The sequence below is a fragment of the Macaca thibetana genome, chromosome 9 (genome assembly GCF_024542745.1).
Source record: "Macaca thibetana thibetana isolate TM-01 chromosome 9, ASM2454274v1, whole genome shotgun sequence".
In the NCBI taxonomy this organism is placed as follows: domain Eukaryota; kingdom Metazoa; phylum Chordata; class Mammalia; order Primates; family Cercopithecidae; genus Macaca; species Macaca thibetana.
The window spans coordinates 926,118-953,710 of NC_065586.1; the positions used below are offsets into that span (position 1 = coordinate 926,118).

At 50.7% G+C, this 27,593-nt stretch overlaps 2 protein-coding genes across 2 annotated transcripts in view; both read right to left on the reverse strand.

The window, feature by feature from the left end:
- Window positions 1-27,593, reverse strand: part of DIP2C (disco interacting protein 2 homolog C) — an 840,898-nt gene that overhangs the window by 668,134 nt on the left and 145,171 nt on the right. The window lies entirely within an intron of this gene.
- The window catches only part of ADARB2 (adenosine deaminase RNA specific B2 (inactive)), a 526,169-nt gene continuing 511,350 nt past the window's right edge, over window positions 12,775-27,593 (reverse strand). Inside the window, exons 9-10 of the mRNA XM_050805463.1 lie at window positions 14,615-14,793; window positions 12,775-13,101 (exon numbers count right to left, since the gene is read on the reverse strand). Coding sequence (XP_050661420.1) covers window positions 12,925-13,101; window positions 14,615-14,793 — 356 coding nt within the window. The 3' untranslated portion in view covers window positions 12,775-12,924. The remainder of the gene's footprint in view (window positions 13,102-14,614; window positions 14,794-27,593) is intronic.

Genomic DNA, 27,593 nt, shown 5'->3' on the forward strand with positions numbered 1-27,593 from the left:
AGAAAAGTGTGGCATGTTCTGACACCTAGTGGTTTTAAGTATTTTCATCTGCTATGTGGCTTACATGTGCCATGATGGCAGGACCCAGTGAGTTCGGGTCCCGCTGGGCACAGGGCTGGCTCTCAGGGTCCCAGCGGGGGTGGAGGTGTGCACAGGTGGCCTTGGCATGTCCTCAGCCTTCCCTGTGGGCTGTGGGCTGCAGGCTGGGCTGTGCCTGTATCTGGGCAGCTTACCCAGGGCTCCCTGGTGTGACTTCCTTTGATGCCCGTAGCAGCCCTGTGGGGCAGCTGGAGGTAAAGTTTGTGTTGCAGGAGGAACTGATGCACCTTCCTTTCCTTTTGGCTTTGTAGTGCTTTCTTCATTCATTCATGAACCCTCAAAATAGAATTTGAGGGCTTACTTTTTACTAGGTAAATCACAACATCTCCTAGCTTGGAAGGGCCGGGGCAGCAGGGGAAAGAAAGTTGTGGAGATTGGAGTCTGAGTGACCCACGGTGGGGCATAGGGAGAGGCGGTCCCTGGACGCAGCTGGGCAGCCCTTGGTGCCTGGCCAGGCCCCACAGTGGCCACCCCATGCCCCTCCCAGTGCCTTCACCACCACAGCCCCATGCCCTGCTGTACTCCCAGCACAACCTTGGGAGGTTGAGTGAGCACGTGAGTGGGAAGAGGGGGCTTCCAAGACCATCCACATCCCACAACTCCGGGGATGTGTCCGAGGTTTCCATGGGGGAGTCGTGTTTTCTTGTGTTGTCTAAACCACTGCTGTTCCATCGTCTGCTAAAGCAGCTGAAATGGTTTCCCAAACAGAGTGAAAGAACACTTGGCTAAATGTGCTTTGCTGAGGAATTCCTGCCCCTCCTACACTCCCCCCACCCCCAATGACACCTGGAATTGAGCGGGGGCCCTGGAGCCACCCCTTGGCTGGTCAGGGTGGGCTGTTGATTGCCCGTAAGCAGCCACGCCCCTGTCCTTGGCCTCCAAGCTGTGCGAGGACGGCTCACACCAGCAATGCCGAGATTGGCTCAGGGAGTCCAAGTGCACATTCTATTTTGGAGAATTCTATCCACCGAAATTTACTGACTTATACAAGAAGCCATGATCTTCGCTTTCTTTTATTTAATGATACATGATGTCCACGTGAACTAGGCAGCTTCCGGCGGCTCCAGAAGAGAGCAGTGGTGTTCGGATCTTCTGTGTCATCCTGAGCTGGCAGCAAGGGGCTCCCAGGAGGAGTCAAGTTTGACACCCCCACTCCTCCCCCAGAGGCCAAGCTCGCCCCTTCCCCAAAAGTGCAGAGCCCTGAGGTCTCTCACCTCACGACACTCCTAGGTGGCAGGCACCACTGGGGCTGTCATCATCCACAGATGAACTAGCAAGCTTGAGGGAGTCTAATGCTTTTCTGAAATGACAGCCAGAAAGTGGCAGGGCTGTTTCGTTCCAAAGCCCTCTCCCCTCACTCCACACAGAGCTGGCTGCCTGCGGGGCTTGGAGTTCCAGGAGACAGGGAGGAGGTACTAATGTCTTCACTTGCAAAAAACTCATGCTCAGCATAAAAGTCTTAACGTGGGAAGCCAGCAGGCATGGCGAGGTGGTGTGTGGCCTCATGCACATCTGTGTGGCGTAGGGGACATCGTTTGGGGGCATCTCCAAGAAAAATGAGCAGGGCCAGGGCTGATGGAGGCCGGGGTCAGGAGGGCCCTGGAGGGATGGGCAAACACATGCGAGTGGTGATCAAGCCGCCTTCAGGAAGCCGTGAGAAGGGTTCAGGGAAGCTGATGAAAGGCCCAGATCTGGGCATCACCAGTGCGTGGAGGGCTGAGTGGGCAGGAGAGGCCTGAAGAGCAAAGAGCACTCAGAGCCTGGAGAACAACCGGCCCAGGGGATGTCCAAGAGGCTGGCACGGAGGGGGCTGGTAACCGAGCCTGATCACACAGCTCCTGCCTCTGCTCCCTTCTGAGGCTCTCGTGTGCTAAATCTAGCACACACACACATATGCACACACACGTACACATGCATGCATATGAAACACATGGCACACACATGCACATGCATACACACAATACACATGCACACAATGCACACGTGCACACAGCACACACATGCATACATACAATACATGTGCACACAGCACACACATGCAGAGCAATGTCCATGAGTGCAAAGCACACACATGCACACACACGTCCAATGTACACACAGCATATGCTCACACACATGCATACACATGCACACAATGCACACATGCGCACGTGCACACAGTACACACACACATGCATACACACAATACATGTGCACACAGTACACACATGCAGAGCAATGTCCATGAGTGCAAAGCACACACATGCACATACACGTCCAGTGTACACACAGCATATGCTCACACACATGCATACACATGCACACAATGCAACACATGTACATGTGTGCAAAGCACACATGTGCATGCTCATGTGTACACACTCCCCACAGAGTTCTGACTGGAAATGCTCAGGCAGGAGCAGCATTGGAAGGAGGCCCCTGGTGGGTGTGGAGACGGGACATAACCCACACTAGCCCAGGACACCATCAGCTCCTCTACCCCAGGCTATTGCCCTCGGAAGAGCAGTGGCCCCCTCCCTGTGGGATCCCTCACGTCCTCCTCCTCCCCTCTGTCTGAGACCCACCAGCCCACCCTTATATCCGTGGGGTCTCTTCCCTTTCCTCTCACTTGGAGCCATGCGCTGTCCCCCTGCCCAGACATCCATGTCCACACTGCTCACCACCCCACCAGTGGTGAGAGCTTACCTAGGATCTTCCTTTTGCAAGAAAGAAGAGAAGGGATAAATACTTATTTTTCCTTCTCAGGGACAGTAATAATGGTCATTTTCTTTTCCTTTTCTTCTTAAACGTCTCATTATGGAAATGTTCAAACACCTGCAAAGTAGAACAGAATGAGCCCCAATGCCATCATCTCTGGGCTGTCTCCTTTGATCTGATCCCCGCCCGCCCTCCTACGTCCCACGCTGATTCCTTTGAGGCAAACATCGGATGACATCTGGGCAATGGATTCTGAAACGTGAGTGTGAAGGAGACGGGGCGTGTGGCTGCTAAGTCTGCTCAGAAGTCGTAGCCTTCGGGGAACCGATCACTATTTTGAAACGTCAGGACACGTGGACAGGGAAGAACTTAGTCGAAGTTTTGCTGTGACGAGGGCGTGTCTTCAGGAAGAGGCTTGTGCGGCATCATCCTCAGCTTCTCATGAGGTGGCGTTGGTCACGCGGTTCTTGGTTATTCCATAAAATCTTAGGGTCTTGTGATGTGTTGGTTGTTTTTTCATGTGTATGACTAAGCCTAGCAAGCCAGGCCCCTGGGACGCCGATTTACAGGCTGTGTCCTCTCAGTGACAGCGCCCAGCTCCCGTTTCCTCCATCCTGCAGTAAGAGCTGTTAACATCACAGAGCTCACTGCATGCAGCGGCAGAGGGAGCGGCTCCCCTCCCGCCTCTCGGGCTCTCCTCGCCTGTTTTCTGCACCAGACAGTGAGCTACGGGGCGGCCTGGCCTTGTCCTCTCATTCCCTCAGCCGCTGGCACAGTGCCTCGTAGGCAGTAGGTGCTTAACAGATGTTCAGCTAAACTCCTTTCAAGCTACATAAAATACCCGTATTTGGCTTCGTGGAACTGCATGAGCGATTATAGATGTTCAACTAAACTCCTTTCAAGCTACATAAAGTACCTGTATTTGTCTTCGTGAAACTGCAGGAGCGATTTGGCTCGTGCTGGTTGACTGAGAAAAAGCAGCTCCCGGGCCCTCTGGTGATCAGCTTCAGCCTTGGGCGTGTCTGTGCCTCCCTCTCCCGCCTGCCCCCACACCTATGAGACCGTAGGTCATGCTTGGCCAGGCCTGGCAGGGAATTTCTGAATCTACTTTACATTCTTTTGAAAAAATGATCTGGTGTGGAGTTAGCTGTCGAGGGAAGCCAGGAGGTTTGTGTGCAATGCTGGAGGGATCGGGAGGGCTGGGCAGTCCCAGGGTGATGTGGGGCCCTGAGTCCCAGGCCCTGAGCCCATGGGCACGAGGGGCAGGTCAACTGGGAGCAGTTGTATTGCACCAGATCCTGCGACTCTTAGATGCCAATGTGTCCTCGTGCCCTGTTTAATTCCTCCTCCATCAGAGCCTCCTGAGTAGCTGAGACCACAGGCATGCTACCACCACACCTGGTTAATTTTTGTATTTTTGTTTTGTGGAGATGGGATCTTGCTATGTTGCCCAGGCTGGCCTCAAACTCCTGGCCTCAAGTGATCCTCCCACCTTGGCCACCCAAAGTGTTGGGATTGCAGGTGAGAGCCACCACCCCAGGCCCTGATATTTTTTGATATTGACTAAATACTGAAAGGATAAAAAGCTCCTACTGAGTTGACCATGAGGCTGTCTCCTTCACTGTCCAGAGAGGAGTGCTGGGGCCTGCAATGCTCAGAGGCAGTGGATGAGAATGTGGACAGTCACTTTCCCTGTGCTTGACTTCTCACACAACCATCTCATACCTCAGAGCTGTGGGCTCGTGGTCTATGGAGGGGCCACGTGCTCAGGGTAGAGCTATGGGCTCGTGGTCTATGGAGGGGCCACATCCTCAGGACAGAGATGGGTGTATGTGGTCTATGGAGGGGCCACATCCTCAGGACAGAGATGGGTGCATGTGGTCTATGGAGGGACCACATCCTCAGGGCAGAGCTGTGTGCTTGTGGTCCTCTCCCTACCACTCTGTTCTCCAGCCCCCTGATTCCACACGGCATCCCCTTCCCATCACTCCATACCAAGCCCAAATGTTCCATCCATGAAGATTCATGAGGTCGTTTCCTTTGGAGCATGAGGCACGTTCTCCTGTGGTCCTGACCTCTGAGCAGTGGGAACACCTTTCCATGTGGAAGTTCTCAGCGACCTCGGTTTTGGGTTTCGTCAAGCAATGTGTAACCCTCACAGGCCAGCGGATGGAGGCTGCTCTGGGGTCCTCTGTGTTTGTGCTGTTGATTGTCCTTGGTCTCCTCCCAGCTTTGTCTCTGTTGATTAAAGGCTTTCTTTTGGGAAAGCTGGCCCTCTAAGGGCAGTGGCTTCCTGAAACCCTCCAGGGAGAGTGCATTTCTGTCATCGAGTTTAACTCAACTAACGGAACCGGATTTAATAGATTCCAAGCGGATGAAGGTGTGTCAGTCACAGAGCATAAGGACCACTGCTGTGGCCACTTTGTCCTTTAACCCCGTGCACACCTATCAGATTTTGAGAATCAGAGTGGATGGCGGTTACTTTCTGTGGGAACATGCACTTAGCTGAAACCCCTTACTAAGATGATCTGTCATCAACTTCAGGTTTCATGCTTTAAAAATATTCTCAACAAGAGAGAAAAATAACATAGGAGACTTGACTGTCTGGGGGAGGGCAGGCTTGAGGAAAGACTGGGCAGATGTGTGGAGCCGTTATGTTTGGAGGGGTTACCAAGAAGCAGACCCCCCATTGCCAAGAATGAGGGCCTTTTCAGGCAGGAGGGGCTCCTCTGTGAGTGACAGCGAGGACCAACCCCAGGAGCCACTTCTGGGGCCCACGAAGGGATGAGGCTGGAGACCTTTCTGTCCCTGGGCCATGAAACCATCCCTCCTGACATTCTGATTCTCCATGTTCAGTGGCTCTGGCCAGGGACCACTGACCCACCTTGCAACTCTGACACCTTTGAGGTTCGTCTTGAACCCTCTTTACACCTGCAGTTCTTTTTCATTCTCTGCCCATAACCCTGACCCCTTCGTTTACCATCTATGGGGTAATTTATCATAAGGCCCAAGAAATGAGATGCTCTTTAGGGGGCTGACATCCCACCCGGAGGAACAGCCCACACCTGCGGATGAGGGGGAGGCATCAGAATCTCCTGGGGTGTTTTCAGAGCCCCCCCCACCTCCACCTCTGCCTCCACCTGAGGCCCCTCACATCCTCCCTTGAGTGGAGAATCACTGTGGTTAACGTGAAGCACACAGACAAAAAAAAAAAAAAAAATGCAGGCACCCACAGCTTGGCCTGAGGGCGGTAGGGTGGGACTGGAGACGCGAAGTGCAGGCCCACGGCCTGGCCTGAAGGGCGGTAGGGTGGGACTGGAGACGGGGTGGGTGAGAGCAATACCTCCAAACAAGACGTCTTATCCCAGCCCCTCCGGCTGCAGCGTTGGAGCCCTGTGCTCAGCATGGCTGTAATTTTAGTCTATTTTCTGGGTGACAGTGAGAAATTAAAGTCTCTTCAGCCAGCACAGGGATGTCCCTCTCTGGGCCTGCCGTGCCCACAGTTGAGTCCCTGGAAAGCAGCAAAATGTGTCACGGAGAAAACACTCTACTGGATTCTGGGGCGCTCAGTCCACACAGACTGACGTGGAGCTGCGGTGCAAACCCCTGAGATGTTTAGGAATCCCTTCCACCGCAGTTCCCACCTGGCTTAGTATTCTACAGGAAATTACCAGCCACACCCATGCTCCGTGTGTTATGGCAAATCTGGGAGAGGACTCAGAACATCTCAGATTTCATAACCCTTCAACCCCTCAAGCCTCCATTGGCAGCCCTGGGAAGTAGGAGGCTAAGGCTGCGTTCACACACTGGTGAGAAAACCAAGGCGCAAAGTCATGCAGGCAGTGATTAGTTCATTTTATGCAGTTAATGAGAAGCGGGCTTAAGGCTTGAAGGGAGCTCTTTTCACTTCCGGCCCTGTGCTATTAGAACAAGTTCATTTACAGTAAATCTGTAAGGCTAATGTCGGGCTAGTAACTGCTGCTCAGGCAGAGGCCACTAATTGATGTAACTGTTATAAAAAGGAAAAGGTTTTGTTTGTTTGTTTTGAGATGGAGTCTCACTCTGTCACCAGGCTGGAGTGCAGAGGCCGGATCTCGGCTCACTGCAACCTCCGCCTCCTGGGTTCAAACGATTCCCCTGCCTCAGCCTCGAGTAGCTGGGATTACAGGTGCATGCCACCGCGCCGGGCTAAGTTTTTGTATTTTAGGATAGATTGGTTTCACCATGTTGGTCAGGCTGGTCTCGATCTCCTGACCTCGTGATCTGCCTGCCTCTACCTCCCAAAGTGCTGGGACTCCAGGCATGAGCCACCATGCCCAGCCAGGAAAAGGTTTTAGAGCCAATTGTGTCCCTTCTTTGGGGTGGGTGGACACGTTATATAGTCTTGAGACCCCCAGAACTTTGCTTGATGAAAAACGCCCAACAATCCAGGAAAGAACAATTTTACTTAATATTTTTATTCACTTAACAGAAACATTCACTTATCAGATATCACTGAAGTGCAATTTACAGAACTTAAAGGCAAATTAACATATGTAAATTCATATTTTAAGGTTTTGGATTTTTTTTTACAAATATTACAAATGTACATCCATTGATACAATATTGCCATTCAATCATGCTTTTATTATGTACATACCTTCAATTAGAATTACTATGTATTAAGTTCATTTTGCTTACAAAATGCTGAAAACTAACGGGGTGCGCTGGGAGAGATTTTTTTTACCGATGCATAAACTGCAGAGAGATAGAAATCTCGGGCCTGTGTGAAAAGAGGCCCTGGGACCCAGGTGATCTTGCCTTGGTGTTTAGGGGTTGCTCATCCCTCCAGCCTCGGCTTTAGGATGATGAGTTGGGAAATAAAGTGTTCCTCTCACCAGGGTTCGATCTGCCTATGGTTCCCGCAGGGGCGATATTGTTTCGTGCGCATCTCTAGAGGTCGGCACGGTGGCTCATGCCTGTAATCCCAGCACTCTGGGAGGCCAAGGTGGGCAGATCGCTTGAGGCCAGGAGTTTGAGACCAGCCTGGGCAACATGGCGAGACCCCATCTCTACCAAAAATACAAAATTAGCCAGTCTCATAAGCCGGTCTCAAAAAAGTAAACAGATGTCTAGAGATGTGGCCACTAGTGTTCCTTCTGGTGGGAGGTCAGATCACGTGGACACATTTAGGAGAGTCCAAAAATGACTACAGTGACTCCCTGTGCACAAGGCGTCAGGAACCCAGCAGGGCTTCCCTAGCCTTGAGCATGAACCTGCTGCCTAGGAACCCAGCGAGGCTCCCCCAGCCCCAGCATGAACCTGCTGCGTGGATCCCTTGGTGGGGATGGTGCCTAAGACGACCTCCTCCTGGGTGGGGGCCATGGCAGCAGAACAAAGGAGCCAGGAGCTTTGGGACAGGGACTAACAAGACAGCAAGAAAGAGAAGAGGCAGGGAGAAGAGAAAGGGGCAAGAAGGGAAGTGAAGTGGCTGAGGGGAGAGTGAGCGGAAGGTGGTGCCAGCCGCCTCTCAGGCTTCCCTGAAACGGCCTGAGAAGGAAGCTCCCTCTGTCTTCACCACCTCTTTGGTCCCCTGTGGCCTCTGCTCCTGCCTCCTCACTTCCCCACCATCCTTCCTTCACTTTCTCAGATTCAAAATTTGGGAGAAGTTTGACAGGAGCCACCAGCAGCCCAGCGTTGCCAGAAACAGCCCTGCTCATGCAGTGGTGAGGCCCGTGCCGTGTCCTGCAGCCGCCTGCCTAGCCCCACACGGTGGCAAAATACCAAAAGACCCTAAAATACCAGCGAGACGGGATTGGTCTGTCCCTGCTAAGAGCTGCCTGGGGGTGCTACGGCCTCGCCTGCAACACAGAGCTTCTAAATTTCCACCTCCAACCGCGAGCTCTGCAAAAACCGCAGGCGAGGACAGGCTTTGGGGGGGTGTGGGACGGCGGCCTCCTGATGTGGACGAGGGGCCTCTGCAGCCTCCCTGAGGGCCGCGGGAAGCCCACAGAGCCTCGCCGGGTTCTGTCGGGCGTTACAAGAGGCGGCCTCAGCGATCCAACAGCAGTACATAAAAAGAAAGGCTCTCAGCTTCCCTTTGGTCTCCGTTAGAAATTGATACTTACTGTATTTTGGGCCAAGTAGTCAGATTATTTTATTAGAATGGCTTCTTATAAAAGGGCATATAAGTTTCCCTAAATTAAAAATGTCTACTTTATGTACGTCTCAAATGTCTTTGTTTTAAACAATATACTATAGACACATCTTGAAATTTATCATCTAAAAATAGGATTTCATCAAAATACTCTAACTATTCTGGGCATTGATATCCTCTGTATTTACTGTTTATGGCTCTCCAGATGTGGTAAACACTATATCAAAAAAAAGCATGTGACTTTGTTGATAAGAAAAGCTCCCTGTGAAAACAAAATGAGGTGGAGAAATATGAGCTGTGTGTTTCTTTGAAAAGTGGAGAAATAGGAGCTGTGTGTTTCTTTGACAAGGAACCCAGCTTGACATTTCTGAGGAACAGGACTCATCACAAAGTCAGCATGGTGTGATAGATATATACAGATGTAAAGAGAATCACAGGAATGGAAAGGAAACAATAGCTATCGACCCGCACATCCTTTCCTCGGCAAAAACAAAACCAATGGAAACCCTAACTCCATCCATCCCTTGACATCACACACGGCTGCGAAACCGAGACTGGAGGTGGACGGCAGAGCCTGCTGGTGGGCAGCTGTTCCCTGCCGCTCAGTCCTGCAAAATTCCGGAAACCACCACATACTGACTTTTTGACTAAGAACCAGGCAGGAAACCACATTGCTGATCTTCCCGATGGGAAAGCAGTATGTGTTTTGGAGGCAGATAAAGGTGGCGTTGGTTTTGTGAGGACTTTTGTAGGGGGCCTAAGCTGGCATGAATATAGACCACAGAAAATCTGAAGCAAGGGGCTCGGTGGTGTCAGGTGGTGGGAAGTGTGGGGGAGCCGGGCCGTGATTTTGAAGTGGACTCGGAGGGGCCGGCCTGACTTCATCAGCCCCCATTGTGTTGTGCCCAGTGTATTTTCAGGGTGACAGAAAGTGACCCGTCCCCTACTTGTGTCTTGCCCCCTCACTTGGAGGGGGGTGCGTGGCCACTCTTAAGACCAATTCAGCGGTCAAAACTGCAGGGCAGACCTGGCCTAAGAGTGTGCTGGGATGTTCTGACCTGGACCCAAGGGCAAAATCCTCAGGCATCAACACCAGCCTTTCTATCTCTGCAGAGGTGGCACAGCCCCTCCAGGCCCATCTGGGGCTGTAGGAATTCTGGGACCTGGGTCTTCTAGGCACACCTGGGGCTGTAGGAATCCTGGGACCCAGCTTTTCCAGAAACTCTTGGGGCTGTGGGAATCCTGGGACCTGGCCCCTCCAAGCATAGCTGCGGCTGTGGGAATCCTGGGACCGGGGTCTTCCAGGCACTCCTGGGGCTGTGGAATCCTCAGGCCCTGCCAGTTGGGAGCAACCTGTGTGTGGCATGATCTGGTGTGGCATGCTTCCCGCATGTGGGGTCACCCCTGACTGCCTCGACTTCCTTCTCCTTTCACTACCCAGGGCCTGGGACCTTCCTCTCCTTACAAGGGGTCCCCACTGCAGCCCACATCTCCTCTGACAGATCCCTCCATGGAAAAGCTCCAGCACCTCAAACTCACTTCTGGCTGCTTTGGAAACTCTTCTCTTGCTATCAACCTTCTCTGAAGAGCTTTAATCTCTCCTTCCATGGAGTCTCCTGTGGACTTAGTAAACGAATCCACACACTTGTACTAGTGGGTAGCGTGGAATTAATGTGTGGCTTTCTCCAATGTAGATGTCGATATTTCAGTAAAGTCTGAGTTGTTTCTGGAAGGTCAGTGCCTGAGACAACACGAATCCCAACCCCACAGGTGCGGCTTCATGGTGCTGGTCACTGGGTGGCTGAGCGCTTTCCGAGTCCCGTGAATCAGACCCTGCAGAAACAGTGTGATTTGGAGCCCATTGGGGGAAAGCATCATACGCTTCTCTAGCCAACATCTCAGATGAAGGTGATTTGAGGCCTGGGTCAGAGACTTTAGCCAGGAGCTGGCCGTGCTCCCACATGTTCAGGGGAGTGCTTGCTTCTGACAGCTGCGAACGTCTGAGTCTCCCATTGCCTCTTGACTCAGTTCTCTAAGCTTCATCTTAGTGATGTCAAGTTACCAGAACTTAATAGAAACTGGTCGTTTGAGCTTAGCTTTTGCACTGAATTAAGATTTCATTTATTTTTGCGATTTTTATAAAATATTAGTATGAGTCCTTTATTTGAAAAAATGTTCTCATATCTTTTGAAACTTTATCTTGAAGTTGCCTACTCCAGTGCCTGTTTTCTTTTCTAAAAAACTCGACTGATAAATTTGGCCTTATTTTAAATCCCAGGAAAAGTTTCTATTTCCATACTAATATCCCTACTTCTTATTATCTTGTAACAAATAGCTACAACTCAGTTTCATTTCTGCCTTCTCATTATGATAACTGTAATTTATAGCACTCGACTATGTACAGCACGATGTTATTCTTGCACTTTCTGGGGTGGTCAGCTGGGATTATTTCCAGGAAGCCCACACTCCAGAGGTGGACACCAGCATCCAGAGGTGGACACCAGCATCCGGAGGTGGACACCAGCATCCGGAGGTGGACACCACCATGCTTTGCCATCTGCCATCACCGTCATGAATTTCAGAGATGGATTTTTTAAATTGGAGAAATGAGAGACTGGCTACCTAGCATGATGAATGTTAGAAATAAGTTATCGGTGATGAGATGGACAGCAACTCGAGGCACATGGATTACGTAAAGATACTTGGAAAAGAGCCTGACCCCTGTATGAATACAGCGCCTTGGTTCTCAGGGATGACGCTGTGGGCTAAAGCCCCTGTGTCCCATCTCCACTGTGAGCTGAAGGTCTCTCATGTTGGAAGCCTTCTCTGAGGGTCACAGAATCCTGCCTCTTACATTTTTTGACAGCTGAACTTTTTTGGGGTCTTGTCCTGCAAGCTGTTGATTGGAGAATCTGAAAGAGCGGAGAGCAGGTAGCCTCTCAAGCTGAAGGTAAAGGTTGTTTTGAATTTTATTTTATGCTTGCTTTCTAATGAAAATTTAGTTAAAAAGTCAGACTTTGATTAAAGACTTCATCTCCTTATTACCTGGTAGGGAGGTTATAGGGTGGTAGCTAACCCTTACACAATGCAGACCTCAGTGGCTCTCAGTATCGGCCACAATAAACCAAACATGGTGATGGACTGAACAGGCGTGGGTGGCTTTGCAGCGTGCGTGGGCTGGGTGTTTCCAGGCTCCCCACCTCTGCAGCGCGCCTGGGCTGGGTGTTTCCAGGCTCCCTACCTCTGTAGCGCGAGTGGGCCAGGTGTTTCCAGGCTCCCTACCTCTGTAGCGCGAGTGGGCCAGGTGTTTCCAGGCTCCCCACATCACAGGTCTTAACTCTGCCTCACGGGGGCTTTGGGACCTCTTCCTTCACTTTGCGGGAATGGCTTTTGTTTCTCTGGTTCTATTTTAGGTGTTCGGTAATGTCGTGCATCTTAAATATTTTTTGAAAGGAGGTGAAGTATAAAAACCGAAATGAATAATGAAAATAATAGAGGATTCTTATTGGTTTCTCTGGGGCTGGGGTGGGCATGGCTTTTCTCTTCGCTTGTGGCTTATCTTCATGTGCCCCCTAAAGCTGTGCTTGTTAGACCCCAACGTCGCCGAGAGGCGCACGCAGGGGTGGGGTGCAGGGACAGGGCCTGAGGCTCACTCCTGCCTGGCGATGCGTCGGTGCCGCCTTCCAAGGCCGCAGCTAAGCCCCCTTGCCTGAATGGAGCCCTTCCCTCGGACGCCACAGGAAGAGTTGGTGCTAACTCAACAGCACGTGTGCCCCTGGGTGTGGGGGACATGGTTCTGGGGCCAGCGATCTGGGAAGAGGCATGTTCTGAATTCCAGTCTGGTTGCTTGTCCAAACATTGCACACGCGCGTGTTTCTGGAACACCAAAGGAAAACGAATGCAGGGAACCGGCCAACCCGCTGCGTCGCCCCCCAGACACGGCCCAGTCCCTCCAACGTCCCGCTCAGCTCCAGCAGCCAGGAGCCCGCAGCCTAGAGAGTCAGTAGAAACTGCTGCTGCTCTGGCGGTTTCCTCACCCAGGTGCCCAGGCCAGCCTTCTGAAAGGCCTTGAACAGCTGCTGTTTCACAGACTGGTAGGTGTGTGCCCCCAGCTTGGCCTCACAGTACATGGAGGGTGTGTCTCCGGGGCTGGGTGTCCGTGTGCTCAGCTGCAGACAAGAAGGAGAAAGAGCCAATCAGACACCAGCAGAAAAGGAGCTTCCGCCAAGTGAGTTTTACACGCCAGGCATCAGCTCCTGGCCTTGGCCTTTTGCCTTTCTTTCTCCCACTATTACAGAGAGCAACCGTGACCAGGTCCTCCCGCTATTCCACAGGAAACCCAGTCATCGAGGAAACCCGCTTCATTCGACGTCTGAACGATCAGTGAGTGGGTAAACTTGACTGCTATTAAAAATATGAACACTGTGCAGGGGCTCCAGGTGGGGTGGGGGATGGAGGGGGACGGTGGGAGCTCAAACAGCATCACAGTGGGCAGGGAACAGGCCGGTGAGAGTCATGCTGTTGGCCGAGCAGGAGGATGATGGAGCTGGGGCGATTCCTCTGTTAGCTTTCTGAGGTGTGCCAGGCAAAGCTTAGCAGCAATACAAGACAGGGATCAAATGCAGCTCTGATCCCCCCACCACAGGGCAGGGAGGCCAGGAGGGAGGAGGACGGGGCTGTGGGGGAGCTCCGAATCCCACAGCGGGTCTTCCAGGGAGGCACTGATGGGGGGGTCACCTCGAGCACGTGCAAGAGGAGAGGGCCCTTTTGTCCAGCAGGATGGCATAGATGCTTCCCTGACCTTCCCAGTCTCCAGGAGAAGGGAGACCCGGGCAGTGCCACTGAGCGGACAGGACAGAGACTGAGAGCTGCAGGATACTGGGCGCCTTGGCCAAGCTCAGAACTAATATGTGCAATTCTGAGTGTCCTCTAAGCTGGCGAAAACGTTTATTTTAGGTGTCAGTATGCCTACCCTGCTCTACCAGTTGACAAATCGACAACACTATTATTCCAGCTTGGAGTCATTGCTTGGATTAAAAAGTACGGAAAAATGAGCGAGGCATTTTTTATGTGTTGGCTGGTTTTTCTGTTATTGGTTGTTTTTGGTCACAGTCTATGCTGCAAACGCATACCAATGTGGATTTTGATTTAAAATCCAGAACTGTTGCCGTTATCCTTGCCTGTGAAGGAGAAAGCTTGCTCCTAATCGCTGATGTTGTGGAAATGCTTGGGCTTTGGGGTTGGGGAGAAATTCTAATCCTGAGATTCATTTCCTGTGAAATTTTGGGGAAATTACACATTTTTTCTGAGTGTTGGTTTCCTGATATCTAAACCGGGAATAGTGTCGACTTCAAAAGTCCCCAGGAGCTGCTCTTGTGACACCTGGAGTGAAGCAGGCGGTGCCGTGCCCGGTGACGTCAGGGGTTCAGCAATGAGCTCGTTTCCTGCTTCCGCAGCTCCAGGCTGGTCTGGGGGCGGTGCCTGGGGCAGCGGGGTCTCTAGCCTACGGGGGAAACGCTGCTGGCCTGGGCAGTGGGAAGAGGACACATGAGGGGCGCTGGGTTTTGTGTCCTGCCTCTCGCTCCCTGCAGACCAAGTGGTGGCCTCTCCCGGGGGCTTGCTCAGGGCTGGAGCCAGGGTCTGGCTGGGCCCCGTTTCCCTCCAAGGATGGGTGCGACCTACCCTGCCGTACAGCCGCGCCCACCGCGCAGACAGCACGTGCTTGCAGAGCCGGGAGGGGCCCCCGCAGCTCCTCCGCCCCGTGGTGGTGTTGATAATCTCCAGGTCCACGCTGCCCACGACCCAGTTCACGCTGAAGGGGGGCGACTTCCCCGGCTGGCGCGCCTCGGCGTCACTCACGCCTGTCAGGGGAGATGGGCAAAGGCGGCGTTAACATTCCTGGCCCCACACGGGGCTCCCCCCAGGGCAGCTGCGGGGAAACGGAGCCTGTGTGCGAGCGGGAGGAGATATTCCCACGCACACCGTCCTCCCTTTTCATCCTCAGGACTGGCGGAGGCTGCAAATCGGGCAGGACCGTGGTGGCCGCCTCAGGTCCACGGCATTGCTGCGCCTGCGTCAACCTTCTAATCGAAAAGATTTTAATAGTCTGGCGATAATAAAGCTCCTCCAGACTCCCTCCCTTTCTATAAATATTTGTGGAGTGAATGAATGAGCAGAGCCACGTGGAAGTGATATGAGAGCGTGTTTATGGGCACCTCTGTAGGCCCAGCTCTGCTGGAGGCTAAACACTGGGGCTCGTAAGCAGCAGGCAGCTCCCTGGCACCCTCGGGCTTACAGTTTAGCTGATGAGAAAAACAAAACAAAACAACAATAAAAACAAGACAGAAACGAGTGTAGGATCAGTTGATCTGCAATGTGATCCCGAAACAGCACTGGCTACAGAGTGTTTGAGACTCAGTGCAAAGTGGAAATATGGGGCCTTTTGTTAGAAAGTTGCGAAGAATTTCTAGAGGACAGTGGAGCATTAAACCAAGCGCGGGTTTGTCTGAGCTCGGGTGCCTGTGTGAGCTGCAGGGCTGCACGCCTACAATGCTGGTCCTGTCCAGAGAGAGCCGTTGTCTTCAGGGAAGTCCTGGTTTCAAATGTGTTGCCCCTTGTGTGCTTGGATTTTAACCTGGACCACACAGTCCTTGCAGCCCGGCTCACCCTGCAGAGGGGTGTTGAGGAGGTCTCCATTCTGGGGTGGCAGCTGCTTTGCAGCTGGGGGTGGGGCGCTTTCTGGCTTCCAACTGTGGCCCCAGCCCTAACTCCTTGAGGTGCTCCTGTGCTGATTAGGGCTTCTGGAGATGCTGCCACGAGATGTCTGGAAACCCCAGGGGGCACCTACCGAGACCCTGCCCTGTGACGGCCTGAGGATTCCATCACATGAGATTCAGGTGCAGCTGAGCCCCCCCCTCCCCAGTTCATTGTCTCTTTCAGTCCCTTCTGAAGGCTGCATTTGGCAATGTGACCCTCAGAGTGGGGAAGGCATCAGAGGAATACAGGCTGCGGGAGGCCAGAGGCAGCGCCCCAGAGACAGAGTCCGATGCTTCCCACACCCAGGGCTTCCTCATGGCCCCGGCATGGTAGACGTGGCCCTCAGACATCCACGGGCAGTGCGGGGAGGTATGTGCTGTTTGGCCCTGTCTCTGCTCAGTCTCACAGGAAGACGCGTGGTTCACACAAAAGTGAGTCAGCAGGGAGTCCAGGCTCCTGCTCACAGCAGTGGCGTTGAGAGTCTTGGTTTATAACCCAGGATCCCTTGCTCCATTCATTCCTCCTGAATCTCCCACCTCCCGTGGCACCTGCAGGACCTCCTACCCGATGCGTTCCCCAAGCCCAGCTGCCTGGGCATCTCCTTCTCATTCATGTCTCCTCACAGGTCAGCTCTGCCTCTCCAGCCCTGCCTGCCTTCCTGGCCTGCGGTCCTGCGGTGCTCGGAGGGGAGCGGGGCCCCTGAGCTCTCGGGGGCCCATCATGTATCACGCAAGACAGCAGTGCCTGCAGAGAAGAACTTGGCGTCTTGGCCAGGGTATTGCATCCAGGCCACCCAAGTGCCTCCTCAGGTCCCCCGGTAGAGAGGCCCAGGTGTCAGGATTCGTCTGAGAGCAAAGACCTGGTGGGCTGAGCATGGTGCGAGTGGGTTCCGGCCGTAGCAGACTCCCGGGAGGAAGCTGTCCCCATGTCATGTGGCAGCACAGCTCACGACACCTTCCTGGAACCTGGCTTCATTTAAATTCAGGGGAAGACCCACTCACTACTGAGCTGCACAGCCACAGACCCCAGATCCTCTGCTGCTCTCAGCTTCATCCACAAACCTGAGCTCTGTGGACAGACCGAGCAGACGTCCCACCCCACCCACCTCGAAAGTGACCTGGTGAGCTTCTGCCGGCCTTGGATGGGCAGTGTGGGACACCAAGTGAATCCCGTTCACGTCAGCTCTTCCTTTTTCCTTCAAGTGATCCATGGTGACAGCTGCCACTGAGAGCCAGGAGGGACAATCTGGCCTGTTGGCCGCTGTGGCCGTCCTACTGGGCAGGGGCCGCCTGGGCAGGAGGAGCCAGCTGCCAAGGTCAGGGATGACCAGGAACTGGGAGAGGCAGTCACTGCCCTGATCTGTGTGCGCTGGGTGGCCTCCTCTCCCCTTCCCGCTCCCGTCATCAGGCGGCCTCCCCTCCCCCTCCCGCTCGCATCACCAGGTGGTCTCCCCTCCTTCTCCTGCTCCCATCCCTCTGGTCTCCATGACTGTCAGGATCAACCACTGAGGCGCTGAGCTGCAAAGTCTGAACTCAGAGGAAAGCCTTGGGAGCCTGAGGTCTGCACACGACCTCCTGGTTCCTTGTCAGGACACCCTGGCTCTGGTCTGGGCCCATCTCCCTTCTCTTTGTGGAGGACAGCGTGGGCAAATTGTTGCTGGCCCTTGGCTGGCTGCCGTCTGATGGGGCTTCCTCCCAACACTCCCGTCTGCCAGCCATGATGAGGCCCGAACACTTCTGGGAAGGCAACTGTGAGGACGTGGGTGTGAACCCAGCATGTGCACTGCTCCACACGCGGTGGGAGGAAGGAAGGAGCTGGCGGGTGGGCCACGGGGTCCAACCTTGCACGGGGGCTTCTCCTTGCCAGGGTGTGGTCCCATGTGTCCGAGTGTGCACAGGGAGGACGGCACCTGCTGTAAATAACAACTCAGCTCACCTGTGACGACGAAAATCACACTGCAAATCATCCAGTTCTAACTACAACAGCCCCACAGACTACTATTTAACATAGAAAGTGCCGTAAACCCAGGAGCAATCTTCAATATCCAAGCCTGTCCCTGACCCCAGAGGTGGAAAATGTACCCCAGGGGCCTCTCCCACTGGCCAGGAACCAGGTGGCTGGAGTTCTAGGCGGTGTGAGTCCCGTGGCCCAAGGTCATCCTCCACTTACCACTCTGTGACAGGTGACTTCTCTGCTTCACGAGGTGATGTGAAGATCAAATCAGGCAAATGGGAGCACATTTTGGAGCACCCAAGCTAGGAATGCTGTTGTCTTCATCGGAAGGAGGATTTGAAGGCCAGCTGCAGTTTGTTTCGTGCTCTCCAAGTCACACAGATCAAAAATGTTTCTAGTTAGATCACAGGGAACGTTTCCAACTTAGTTACAATCACCTAATTGTGTCCAGGGAATGGAGGAACCGACCAACAAGCAAAGGTCAGAGTTCCTTTTACGGCAAACACATTCTGTTCCCTTTATTTGTCCTCTGCAGGGGACAGGGCAGTGTGCTTACACTTTGAGCTTCTAGGGAAGGGTCCGTTCCCCTCTGTGTTCTGCCGGCAAGAGAAAAACTTCCCAAGGCAGCCTAGAAGAATAGCAGTCCTTTTTTCTTCTACCTTCTTGTCTTTTTTTTTTTTTTTTAAATAAACCTTCCATGGAGAGATAGTGTTGGGATGTTTTCCTGAATATTCACACCGACAGTCGTTTCTGACTTCGCTGTAACTAACATCTGCAGCTTATCACACCCACGGAGTGGGAACCGTGGCCCAGATCCCTGAGTCTCATGTACAAAGACACACGGATTCTCATGTCAGTCTCACCATTAGGTTTTGCCGTTAATGACTCTCTCCGTGGGACAGATCCCTCATGGTGAGGGGAAGTGCCGTCAGGAGCGACCTGCTTGCTCTGAGGAACCAGGAGTTTCCTTCTCCAGTGTGGCCAGCAGCCAGGCCCTCTTCCCACGCCGGGGCCAGCCCTCCCGCAGCAGGTGTCCAGGCTCTAGGAAGGCCGTCTCTTCCTCACCGACATGGAAGGGCCGTGGCCTCATGTGCTTTCACTCTTTTTCCATTTCCCCGCGGCCCGAATCACACTCATGGAGGTAACTCCCTGTCCTGGGATGTCTCCCGAGGACACTCCAGCATTGGGACATCAGGTCACCCCAGGCTCTTCCTTTCTTTGTTTTATTTATTTGGACCTGGGGGAGCCCGTTGGTTTCTCAGGAGGCTTCTGCTCATACGTGAATGATCCCACTCACGGGTCACTGATTTTATAATTTTCCACCAATTTCCAGGTGCTTCACGAAGATGCGCAGAGTCTTCTGGGAGCCGGTGCAGTTGCTCGCACACGGCGTTCCTGTTGAGCACATTCCTGGCCATGGAGAAGTGGGTTTTGCGAGGGTTGAAGGGTGTTAGGGCTACACTTTAGCTCAGGCTGATTGCATTGCTAGCAGTAGTTGTAGACAGAACCAGACAAGGTGAAGACACATGTGCTCAGGCCTAGAAACGAAAGCCTGGCTTGTGTTTAATTTTAACTCCTATGGCTGGAAATGTGAAAATGTGTTAACTCCTGGCTCATTCCTCCTGAAGTGGGCATCGGCTGATTGAAGATGGAACTCGAGTCCCAAGGACAGAGGGCGTCTGCAGCTGCAGGGGCACCTGCTCAGGCCTGTCCCACCCTGTTCCTCCAGATACCACAGCAGCACATACCTAGTGACCCAGTCCACCCAGAACACATGGCACTACCTCCTTTCCCCAGTTCACAGCCCTAAATGTCTCCTGGCTTCAGGGAATCTCCAGCAGTAAAAGGTGCGAACAGACCTGCGGCGATCGCAGGATGGAGACTGTGCCGTCTGAACTGAGAAAACCTGAGCATCAGGCCAGCTGAGCTCTGACGAGAAACGCGTCCTCCCGAGAAATCACACGCAGAAACCTCAGTGCTGTGGACAAACACGTACACGCTTGCACGGGGCTCCCGCGCTTCTCACTCTGCAGGCTGTGAACCTCTGGCATCCAGAAGCTCAGACAAATCCAAACTAACCCCATGGAACGCTGGGCACCTCCTGCCTTCAGTGAATGGCAACACAGGAACAGTACTGTCTGTTCTAATGTGGTTTCCACATGCACGGAGCGTTGTACTTTTGTAGGCTGTATTTGTTTTAGGTGATTGCTGTAACACATTGCTACACATGTGGTGGTTTAAAAGAGCAGAATTCTGTCCTCTCATAGCCCTGGAGGCCAGAAGTCTGAAGGTGCAGGCAGGGCTGTACCCCCTCCAGAGGCTCTGGGGAGACCCTCCTTGACTCTCCCAGCCTCTGGTCAATCCCGGGCTCCCTGGCTTGTGGCGGCTTCGCTCCCGTCTCTCCCTGCGTCTTCACCGGCTTCTCTGCATGTGCCATCTCTCCCCTGCCTCCCTCTTTTAAGGACAGAGGTGGCTGCAGGCAGGACCCGCTGAGATAATTCAGATCATCTTCCGTCTCACGATCCTTAGTTTACTCACCTCTGTAAAGACCCCTTTTTTCAGATAAAAGGTAATTTACAGGTTCAGGGATTCGAACTTGGCATCGGTGGGGCCATTGTCCAGCCCACTGGGAGTGAACCTCGGGACTGGTCTAAGGATGGAGTGAGCAGCGCTCTTCGCGGAGGAGGGACAGCCCCACACTCTGGGCCCCACACTTCGCAGAACAGGGGGGTTTGCAGGTGGCAGCTCGTGGGCTGCTTCTCTCCGCACCTGTTTCTTTTCCTCTGTGCCTTCTGTGTGTGATGAGGACCGGTAGGGCTCATGGTCCGGGATGGTGGGGAGCCTGCAGCTGCCCAGAGAGCAGTTCTGTGCCACCGGCTGGGTGTGCAGAGTGACCTGGAGACGCATGGGGCACCCAGCACGTGCACCTGCTGAGTGAGGGTGGCCTCTGTCGGGTAGGACCTTGAATTTGAAAATTTGTGTAGGAAGCCCAAGGAACGATGAGGAAAAAAAGGTGGTGTCCCTGAAACACTGTGTAGCCTGGTGGTGAGCAGGGTCGGGCCCACATTTTCTTTAGTAATTGCGCCCAAGCGGCCTTGGGAATAACGCCCTCGCTACCTGAGCAGCTTCTCCCTGAGCCGTCTGTCACGGAACCACACTCACAGATGCTTGTTAAACCTGGTATGTAACTCAGGGATGTGTTGGCATTTATTAATTTGTGAATATACCATGCAGCATATGGGCCATTCATCTTTGATAACATTTTTAAGGGAGCTGTCGTATTTCAGAGCAGATCTGTATGGGAATAAGCTAGTCTCCCAGAGCCTTTGGCACAAATATTCTGCCAGGCTGTCTGGTATGCAGAGATTGACTCGATGGGACTGTGTGACCTTTTCGCTAAATGCACACAGTCGTGTTAGCAGTGGGCTCTGTCAGCAGAGAAAAGCTGGACTCACTTCTGTGACGTACTAGCAGTGTGGCCTCTGACAAGTTAATTAACCACTCCTACCAGCACCCTTCAACTACCACCGTGATCACCACGACTACTCCTGTTACGTCACCATCACTAGGACTCGGGAGGTGAATCCACAATTCATGGATGAAAGTGAGTTTTACTGTGACTTGCGGAGCTATAAAAAGATACCTGACTTGAAGAAAATCCTTATTTACCTTTTAAAAAAGGCATTTTGTAAGTGAGACATTACAGCATTTCTTTAAATAGCGAGCCAACTGTATTTACAATGTAATTCACTTTCCCAAAATTAATTTTACACAAGACATTTCAGGAGTATAATTTTTACATGCAGTGAGGCAAGTCTGTGTCACTGGGTAGCACTGCATTTAATTTTGCAGAGTGAACGGAACAGCATGCCATCTGGGCATGCACAGATTCGTAAAGCTAAAGAATCACAGGGATCTCCTGAGTTTTCTATATGGCCAGGCATGCTGTGGGGTCTCTCTGTCTCTCACGCACACCCACATGCCTTTAATGGAAGTAGAGATGGTACATTTAATGTGAACTTACGGATTTGGGGTAACTAACTTCTAAGGCTGTATTAATGCCGTTTTATTCATTATCATTGATAGGGACATCTTTATAATTGCCAGTAATTTTACAGCTGCTGTCTTGCTTTGATATGGTGCATTCCGTAAGAAACATAAAATGTACTATGGAGGCTGGAGATGGTGAGGTTAACTGAGGATGGAAAGCTGGTTCTTTCTGCTGTGAGATAGTCCTAAAAAATTCTGTGGGTTCAGCCCTGTGTGGTGGCTCACGCCTGTAATCCCAGCACTTTGGGAGGCCGAGGCGGGTGGATCACGAGGTCAGGAGATCGAGACCGTCCTGGCTAACACGGTGAAACCCCGTGTCTACTAAAAATACAAAAAAATTAGCCTGGCATGGTGGCAGCGCCTGTAGTCCCAGCTACTCGGGAGGCTGAGGCAGGAGAATGGCGTGAACCCGGGAGGCGGAGCTTGCATTGAGCCGAGATCGCACCACTGCACTCCAGCCTGGGCGACAGAGCGAGACTCCGTCTCAAAAAAAAAAAAAAAAAAAAAAAAAAAAAATTCTGTGGGTTCCTGCAAGCCAGAAGGGAATATGAATGTTGAAAACACAGAGACCATGGCGGCTTTTCCTCGCCTTCCCTCACGTGACTGGTTTGAGACGGAGGTGCTGAGAGGGTGGAGGTTTGAGACGGAGGTGCTGAGAGGGTGGAAGGCAGGCTCTGCAGGGCGTGGGATGGGCCATGCTGGCTGCACTGTCTGTGAATGTCCCGGGTGCGAGTTCTGCTGGGACGGCTGTGACGTCCAGGGATGCCGAGGCCCGGGCATGTCCTCTCAGGAGGGTTTGTGCCTCCACTGATCTCCAGGAACTTTATGCCTAAGAGACAGCCGAGGAGTTGCGAGGATGGACGACTGCTCGGGTTCCCCCAGTTTAAAGCACAGAGGCTCACAGGAGGCTTCAGAAAATGTGAGATTTCCATGGCAGAGGAAAGAATCTGCATTTTTCATTTTTCAGCCTGATAATGACGTGACTTTTGGCTTCTGTAAGGCTTGCCATTATTTCAAAAGATACAGGACAAAGGGACTTTGGGGGAATAGGGTCTTTTGTTGTTCCAAATTGTGTATTTTTCTGCCCTAGTACTCAAAATGTAGTAATATGCCAGGTTTCAAGCTGGATAAAAGTGTGGCTGGTTTTCATTGCTCTTCAGTCCGCATTACCCATTTGAGATCGTTTTTTTTAAGCCCAAATAACACATTGAGTGTTTCCTGTGGAGTGAGCCCATCGGAGTTACACTCTGTCAGTGTTTCTCTGCAAACGCTGTCTCACCTTCGTTTTTGAAGGATACTTTTTCTTGATATCAGATCGTAAGTTGAGACTGTTTTTCTATCGGCATTTTAAAGATGCCATTTCATTGTTTTTTTGTCTTCTGAGAATCAGTTTTCAGTCTGATTTAGCTCCTTTGAAGTGAATTTGTGTTTCATTACCTGACTGCTTTTAAGATTTTTTTCAGCAATTTAACCACTGAGATGAGAATTAAAAAAAAAATTCTTGGAGTATAATGTGCTTTTCAAATCTGCGTTTGGATGCTTTTTGTTTGTCTTGGAAAATTCTTAGTTACGATCTCTTTAAATATCTCTCCTGTTCCATTACTTTTTCTTTCTTTTTCTGGAACTCTTAGTACATGCATTCAGACTCTCCTGCTTTCTTAGCTCTCTTTCGTACTTTCTGTGTGTGGTGGTTCATTTTATGTGTCCCCTTAGTTAGGCTAGAGCACCCAACTAGATTAACTGTGAGATTAACCGGCAGTCCCAGGTAATGCTGGGAAGGCACGTTCAACGCGATTAACGTTTAACTTGTTAGATTTTGAATAGAGCAGGTAACTGCACTCTGCAGCGTGGCTGGGCCTCATCCAATCTGCTGAAGGCCTGAAGAGCAAAGATTCAGGTTCTGTGAAGAAAAATAAATTCTGCCTCCACATGGCCTGTGGACTCTAGATGTGCCACTTCCATTCCTGTTGAAACTTCCAGCCTGCTGGCCTGCCCTGTTCATTTCAGACTTGCCAGCCCACACGACTGATGAGCTGATTCCTTAAAATAAATATCTATCAATCTCTATCTATCTATCCTCTATCATCTATCTATCATCTATCTATTATCTATCTATCTATCATCTATCTATTATCTATCATCTATCTATCATCTATCTATCTATCTATCTATCTATCTATCTATCTATCTCTATCATCTATCTGTTATCTATCATCTATTATCTATCATCTATCTATCTATCTATCTGTCTGTCTATCTATCTATCAATCATCTATTCATCCATCCTCCGTATATCCTTTCTGCCTTCTGTGCTGCATTCTGGATGTTTTCTTCAGAACTGTGCTCCCATTTATTAATTCTCTCTTGCGTTCTGTTTATTTGGTATTAAACCATCCTCTGTTTACTCTGTTAACCAAATTATTTTATTTTCTGTATTTCTGAAATTCCTATTTGGTTCTATTTTTTTCTGAGCTTTCATCTCTCCCCCTAAGTGTTCCATCTTGCTTCAGAAAATGTCCTTTCTCCTACTGAGCGTGGTTATATTAGGGTCTGTATCTGAAACTCAAACTGGAGTGTCTGTCCTGCTGCCTGTTGTTTCTTCTGGATTTGGGTTTTATCTCCTGTGTCTGCTTATTTTTGTGTGTGTGGCCATCTTCTATTTATAAATTTTTTGTAGAGTTATTTTGAACTAATGAGTAATAGGACCATCTTAATTTAAATCAAGAGTGGAGATCATTTCAAGCTGTAAACACTGTAAGGGGCTGTTTGCCTTGAGCCCACCTTGGCCCTGGGAGGCAGGCCCACCCGCCCCCTTAGCCTCCCGTGGCTGCTGAAGCACGTCTCAGCCCTTCAGCTTCCCAGGGACTCTTACCAGAAGATCTCACTTCCCATCCCTGTCCTTCGCCAGGTCCTGGCCTGGCAACTCTTCCCTCTCCCGTTCGCTCTCTGGTGCCACCAAGGAGAATTGCAGGTGCCCCGCCAATGTCTCCCGCCGTCCTCGGTTTGCGGTGCAGCCCCATGGGAGTGGGATTCTCCAGAATTTTACAGAATCTTCAGGGAACCATCGTTCTATATCTGTCAACGCCGGACACAGAATTTTTTTTTTTTTTTTAAGATAAGGGTCTTTAGTCTCTCGTTAAGTTTTGTGATTGGCAAACATTTCTCTCTCAGAATGGCAGAGCTTTGCATGCCTGGGTAGGAGAGCACATCTAGGCAGAGATGACATTGAAAGGTTTTCATGCCAGAGAAACCTCAGAGTTTTGACTCCAGGGATGCGACCGTGAGCAATGAGGGATGTCCATGGAGAGGCTGATCCCAGTTCAGAAGAAGAGGGGTGGTGCTCTTAGCCTGAGACTTCTGAAGGAGGTATGGCTCACCGCAGCAGAGCGAGGCTTTCTAGCCCCCAGCCAGCAAAGCATGGGGGGCGGGGGGACAGGGGGAGAGTCCGGCATCCTAAGATGCCGGCGTCGGCTAGGTGGCTTTTACGGTACCGGCACCGTCCTAGTCTGCACTTTTCCCTTTAACCCTGCGACCACCTTCGTAACCCCACCGAAGCGAGGCCTACATGATTGTTTCAGGTCTGGGAACCAAACAGCAACCTGAAACCAGCTGGACTCTTCCCTTGGTGAGAAGGGAGAGAAAGCCTGCTGCAGCCTTTCCAGAGAGCCTCTCTCTCCCGCTGCTTACCCCACACTCTCAGCCCAACCCTGCCCAATTCGCAAAACCCTGTGGGAGTCCTTCTCCCAGCTCCATTCCCTCATTCCTCCAGGACTCTGCGCCAGTGTCTCCGCCAAACCGAGAGTGCGCCTGACCCTTTTATTACAGCTGAGGGTCACTTTTTAATCCTCCTTTTGTCTTGTTTTTTTTTTTGACAAAGCACTCATATTTTGTTTGTCCATCTCCCCTGCTGGAATGCAATCACCCTGAGGGGTGGATTTTTGACTGTTTTGTTCACTGCTCTATTCTCAGTGTGGGACTGTGCCCGCCACTTTGTTTATCATCAGTACACACTTGCCCAATGATTAAGCAAATGCCTGGATTATGCTGATCAATTTCTCGATGTTGGATACATTTAACGTATTGACAACTGAAGGATTTTCCTGGAGTCAATGATACAATTCTCAGGAGCAATGGGATTAAGTTTGTTGCTTAAATTCTATTGGGAAACAATTCCTTAAGATCGTGGTGGAAACTAAATGAAAATTAATTATTATACAAAATATTTTTAAAAGGATTCTCCAGAAAATGAAAACAAGGTTTTTCAATAATTTTAAATTTATCATAAGCTATATGTCATCTAATTTGCCTAGAAGGTTCTGTGCTAATCTATAAAAATGTCTCATTAAATAGTTCTTTGTTGAATCTAACTTTTTTAGTTCTCATGAAAAGATATTAGGATTGTTTTTATTTTATTTTATTTTTTGTAGACATGGGGTCTGGCTATGTTGGCCAGGCTGGTCTCAAACTCCTGGCCTCAAGTGATCCTCCCACCTCAGCCTTCCAAAGTGCTGGGATCATAGGCATGAGCCACTGCACTTAGCTAAGACTGCTTTTAGATTATTCTAGCAAGATTTATAATTTTTTTCCACCAAAAATTCCTGCAAGGGCACAGGAGGATAAATTCCTAGCTCCAGTGACTGTAAGATACAGCAGGCTGCTAAAATATTTTTGTAAAGCTTATGTGTTTATGACTAAACATTTGCAAAATTTTTGTAGGTTACTCCATAATAGACCTCTGTTTTAATGTAAAAATAATATGCAAATCACTTACCATCTGGATACAAGAAAATATTTGCTACTGCTTCGCTAATATGTTATTTTGCAAAATACTCTTAATGATCATTAATTTCAGAAATTTCTCCTGAATTAAAGAGGCCTGATACTCCATAGAAGTTTCTTCAACTCAGTGTGATAACATTTTGAAAATCTGGACTCATAAAAAAATATGGACATAAATGGCAACAGAGAGATACTTTGAATGCCAAAAATAGGTAGCATTGGGCAAAATTCATAAGCTAGTATTGGTACACATTTCAGTAAGTATCAAACTTCTTTCTGACAAATGGGGTTACTGTGAAACATTGACACCTGAAAGGGCTTCGGAGGCTCCAGCTGGCCATTTTCATGACTCCAGGAACATGTGTGCTGTGAAGGAAGACAGCCTGTGTTCTCCTCTATTTTATCACCAGCACTGCAATGTTCATCAAATGAACATAAACCAGGAGTCTTAAACAAGTCACGGTTCTAACAATCAATTCTCTGGGTCCATCTCTCAGATTTCATGTTCATTGCCAAGACCTTGAGGTGGGCTATAAGAATAATCACAGTTTTATCTTCAGTGTGGACTAAGAAATTAATCATTGACAACATATCTGTTAAATATGCCATTAACACAAACAACGAATTTATCCTACCCTGATTTTTTCCCTTTTGTTTTTTGTTTTTTTCCTTGATGAAGAGAAATAAAAATTTAGCCTTGATATTGAAAGCTCGGAGAAGCATGTATCCTCAGCTTGGTGGAACAGGCTGTCAAAGTGGCTCTTTCATCTCACTTTTTCCTAAAAGGATGATTAATCAAAGCATAGATTTTTATTAATTACTGTCCCCATCATTTTGTTCATCTTACTGAATTCACTGAGAAGGACCAAGGGCAAACTCCTTTAGGCTATCTGTACTCAGGAAATAATGCAACTTTTGCTGAAGGATTCAGGGTTTGAGACAGCCTCGAAATGGGCTTCTGGTCCTGGAATTTTGCCGTAGGTTTAGATTGGTAAGTGCAGAATTTTTCAAGTATATCCTTCAAGAACGTTAATATGCATCCTGTGACTGTGTGAGTAAGGGTATCTTTTTCAGCTTGGCTGCTTCTTTTTAACTCAGAGCTGATTTAGCCATATCTAAATTG